At 34.5% G+C, this 5,064-nt stretch overlaps 1 protein-coding gene across 1 annotated transcript; it reads left to right on the top strand.

Moving 5' to 3' along the window:
* Positions 1-214: 214 nt before the first annotated feature.
* On the top strand, positions 215-3,295 carry LOC142520271 (uncharacterized). Its single transcript, XM_075623273.1, has 2 exons — positions 215-677; positions 3,126-3,295. Exons 1-2 carry the CDS (start codon positions 215-217, stop codon positions 3,293-3,295), a joined length of 633 nt encoding a protein of 210 aa, XP_075479388.1.
* The last annotated feature ends 1,769 nt before the right edge of the window (positions 3,296-5,064 follow it).

Genomic DNA, 5,064 nt, shown 5'->3' with positions numbered 1-5,064 from the left:
GTTCTTATAAAATATTATAAAATAAAAACTATAACGTATAGTTAAAAAAAATAAAAATAAAAAATCAGTATAAATACTAATCAATTTTTACAAATTTATTCATTCATTCAACACATTTCTACTCATCAATTTCACTCAATATATATTCTCTATCATTCTCATATTTTCAGTTGTGGCTTCAATATTTATTTCTTGAATCCTAATTTATATACAAATGTCTCATTATTCGAGCAGCTCGAGCTCCAGCTCTAGCCCAACAAGCGAAGACGAAGTACAAGTTGAAGTTAATGACGAAATTTATGATCCGGGAGAAGAAATGATGTTATGCATGCTTGAACTAAATAGAAAAATACATGAAGCTTCTGAAAGTAATAACGAGATGCGACGAAGAAGGTTCATCCAAAGAAATCGTGAAGCCAGTCATTTGCAGCTCGTCAATGATTATTTTTCCGCGAGCCCAGTGTATCAAGATCATATATTTCAAAGAACATTTCAGATGCAAAGAGAGTTATTCCTTCACATTGTGAATGCACTTGAGGCTAATTCAATGTATTTTCAAATGAGGAATGATGCTGCTAGAAGGAAAGGATTGTCACCACTACAAAAATGCACAGCTGCTATACGTCAATTGGCTTATGGAGTCCTTGCCGACCATGTTGATGAGTATCTACATATGGGTGAATCAACTGCTATCAAGTGTTTTTTTCAAATTCTGCCAAAATGTGGTTGAATTATTTGGTGATCGATACTTGAGAAGGCCGAATGCTGATGATATTCAACATCTTCTTCAAATGCATGAAGAGAGGCACAAATTCCGTGGCATGTTGGGTAGCCTTGATTGTATGCACTGGCAGTGGAAAAATTGTCCAGTTGCTGGAAAGGGCAGTTTACAAGAGGCCATGTGTGGGGCCCTTAGCTCCTAATCGTTATTACAACACAATCTGATTAGGGTTAATTAATTACAGCTGAAAACGAGTTTAAATTTTCTTTACAATGAGCCCAAACTATTTCTTCTATAATTTGAATACTAAAATAGGTATTTAATCTCACATCATAAAACTCGCCCACACATAATCAAAACCAATCATATACAAACAACTCATATCCTCGGGACATGCTCCGGTATATAGATACATATATATATACTGGGAACAAAACATAAAACCTCAGCCCAAACTGTGACTCCCTCCAGAAGTACCTTCTCCGGCCTCCTGATATCCTGGAGTACCTGCCATTGTCCACACACAAAGACAATAAAAGCCCCCCTTGGGGGTGAGCAAAGCTCCGTATGGAACAACCATCATATATACCACAAGTATCTAAACAATGATATATAGTATGCAATGCATGTATGTCGTGGAGGTATCAGGTCAACTGCCCATCCGCTGAGCACATGTCAGAATCAAACGAATCACTATCAAATCAATGCTCGGTTGGCACATCGGCCTCAATAAGGGATACTCGTATGATAGCGTCGACAAAGCGCCATCAAATCCCAAATCTCAATCAATCATCGGGGCCACTAATGTCTATTCTTTAAGGGTCATGTAATACCAAACATAGCATTGTGTTCAAAAACCCCAGAATCTAATCAAATCATATCAGGGTATCCAAGGATCATAGCTCAACGTGCATGTCATGTATCGATGTATGCATCAAACGATGTGTGTTAACAAAACATTTATTTTATAAATCGATATTCAAATCACAATGTCATGTATGTCACATAAACTCAACAAATAAGGCATGTAGACATGTATTCTCATTCCAATCAATCAAACCAATCCAACATATATCATATAATACAGATACCTGTCGTATGTTACCCGGTCGCAACATACCTCAATTCTTCGTTTCAGTCGATGTAGCTTGAAGATATCAGTATAATAATTTATCTACATCAATAACATACTCATTTCAATCAATAACATCATTCAAAATCGACAATATAAGTATCAAATATCTTTTGAAACTTTAAAAATTCATATCAAATCAAAATCATAACATAATTCAATTCCGACTTCAAAACTTAGTTTCTTGTCGGTTATTCTACCACATATAGGAATCTCGACTTCAAATACATGCTATTCCAGCACTTTCAGATTTAGAGCTGCTGAAACTAGAAGAAATTACCTCAACAGGAAGCTCTCAACGCGAAGATTCCGAATCTATAATTTGTTTCGCGTTTAGACAGCGTTTCGAAGTCGATTCGGACGAAAGAAATCGAATTCTCTAACTTTCCCTCGAAGTTGCTGAAATGAAATGACGAAGGAAAAGAAGGAAAAAGCTTATTCTTATCCCCACCGCTCTAGCGCTCGGGCGGTAGAATTCTCGCGCCCGAGCGCGAGACATTCTGCCCCGAGTTTTACTTACACCGCGCTCGGGCGGTCAAAAACTACCGCTCGGGCGCGGAACATTCTGTCCGAGCATATTACTTACACCGCGCTCGGGCGGTCAAAAACTACCGCTCGGGCGCGGAACATTCTGTCCGAGCATACTCTTATTCTACACTGGCGCTCGGGCGGTCATCTTCTACCGCTCGGGCGCCACACGTTCTGTCCAAATTATGGGTTTTATACTTATTGGCGTCCGGCTTCTCCACTCGAGCTCTTATAACGTCAATTCATATCCAATACTTATTTTCTCATTTTCATTGTCATGATATACATCATATACATAATCACATGACAATTTCATAAATTATCGATAATCAACATAGGATTTACGATAATACGATACACGGTCCTTACACCATGGGTGTCGACAATCGTACTTGAAGCGGTCACATCTCAAGATTTGTGCATATGGCACGCATTCTTTGGGGTCGCGGGTTCACGTCGAAGTAGACTACTCAATAATTTCACATTTCATTTATGTCGTAATTGAATAACGAATTAAGAAAATCAACGAATAATAAATAAAAATAAGCCAGAATAAATGAAATATTCCTTAGTCTTCACTGGGAACTTGAGTAAGGAGTAGATATTTTTGTTTTTGGGTTTTCTACAACGATATTAACGTGTTGTACGAATCTCCCATATTCAACAATATCTTGAAAGGAAATGCCCTGGAGATCAATTTCACAGTTAATGGCACTCATTATTCGAAGGGTTATTATCTAACAGATGGAATATATCCGGAATGGGATACTTTCGTGAAGGATTTTCCTTTTCTGAAGGGTCCTAAAAGGAGGTTGTTTAAGGAAAGACAAGAGTCTGCAAGAAAAGACGTTGAACGGGCATTTGGAGTGCTCCAATCTAGATGGGCGATTGTTAGAGGTCCAGCTCGTTATTGATACAGAAAAAAATTAAAATATATTATGTTAACATGCATTATTTTGTACAACATGATTGTTGAAGATGAGGAGTGTAACGTGACAAATTGGTCTAACGACAAAGGTGACGAACCCGCACAACCTGTCCAGGGCTCAAACCGAGGATTTCATGATTATCTCCGTAGAAATTCCGAATTACGTGACTCTCAAGTACATCATCAACTTCGTGCCGACATAGTTGAGCATAATTGGACAGAATACAACAACAATCAATGAAATCAGTTTATTACAAATTTCAAAATGTTTGATTTATATGTTGTTTTTAATTTTATTCAAGTGTTTTTTCATATGTGTACGGTTTCAGTCAAATTTGTAATAAATTTTAAAATTAAATAAATGAAACTGGTAAAATAATCAATAAAACTATTAAAAATTAATTAATAATAAATCAATTATATTATGTTATTTTAAATAATTATAATTTATAGGTTTAAAGAATGATAGCAAAGAGTCCAACTGTTTTTTAATTTATTTTAATAATATTTTAATCAATATTGAAATTAAGTTATTTTTAAAATAATAATACTATTTATTTTCAATAATATTTATTGTAAATTTTTAAACAAAATTATAAAGATATTTAATTAATATAAAATAAAAAAAGAATAAGTGGACAGTGGGACCCATAAATAATGAAAGCTGATATTAAATGAATGTGAATATGTATTAATAATGAGAAAGTGTTAATATAATGATTATGTGGCTCGTAGACCCACAATTTTTGAAGAGATGGAAAGTTAATAACATACATTAATTACTACGGATGCGGATGCCCTTATTAGAAGTAGGTCTTTTGTGAGACGATCTTACGAATATTTATCTGTGAGACGGGTCAAACTTACCGATATTTACAATGAAAGTAATATTCTTAGCACAAAATACGACCCGTAAGAACATCTCACACAAGTTTTTGTCATTTATTATATATCTTAATTAAATTATAATATGATATAAGTGACCGTCGTGATTTTATTTTTCTTCATTTACGAAAGTTCTACCACAACGTTTGTGTTATCATAAATATTTTATGATCTTTGTTAGGATCGATTAAGAGGATCATCATTGAGCTATGATAGTTCGGTTCTTGAAATGTTGAACAACGATGAATTAAATCGAGTTTGATTTTCAAATCAAAGGGAATACATTCAAAATAATCCTTCATAGAAATCGATTAAACATTTTGTAAAGAATTTAAAATATATGCAAATTGAATGAGTAAAAATATTTTGGTCGAAGCATTTTATCATACATTTTTTATGCAATATTTTGGTATTTGAAGAACAAATAAAATGCTTCAAAAATGTATCTTCAAAAACAGTGAAAATGATAAGTAAATGTAATAAATAAATAGACACAAATTTGTTTATGGATGTTCGGAGATTAACAACTCCTAAGTCACCCCTTCTTCTCATTGGGAAGGATCCACTAGAAGACTTTGATTTATACAACACCTTGCACAAACCTATTTCAACTTAGAAATTATCTCTTGCCTAATTGAAACTCCTAGCACACTCTCGAGTGTAGGCCGCAGCCTCACAATCCTCATAATGTTTAACGTCTCTTATGCCAATACTACAAACACAATCTTTAATATCTTTGTGTGAAGACTCACTCAACTAAACTTTGAAATTCAACTCTCTTTTATATGTGTGAGTGATGGTGTGTGAGGAATTTATCCTTTACAATGTACATATCAAACGTTTCCTCACACAAGGGCTTGTGCTGTTAAA

The sequence above is a fragment of the Primulina tabacum genome, chromosome 12, assembly GCF_025594145.1.
Source record: "Primulina tabacum isolate GXHZ01 chromosome 12, ASM2559414v2, whole genome shotgun sequence".
Classification (NCBI taxonomy): Eukaryota; Viridiplantae; Streptophyta; class Magnoliopsida; order Lamiales; family Gesneriaceae; genus Primulina; species Primulina tabacum.
This window is presented reverse-complemented; position numbering and strand designations above follow the sequence as displayed.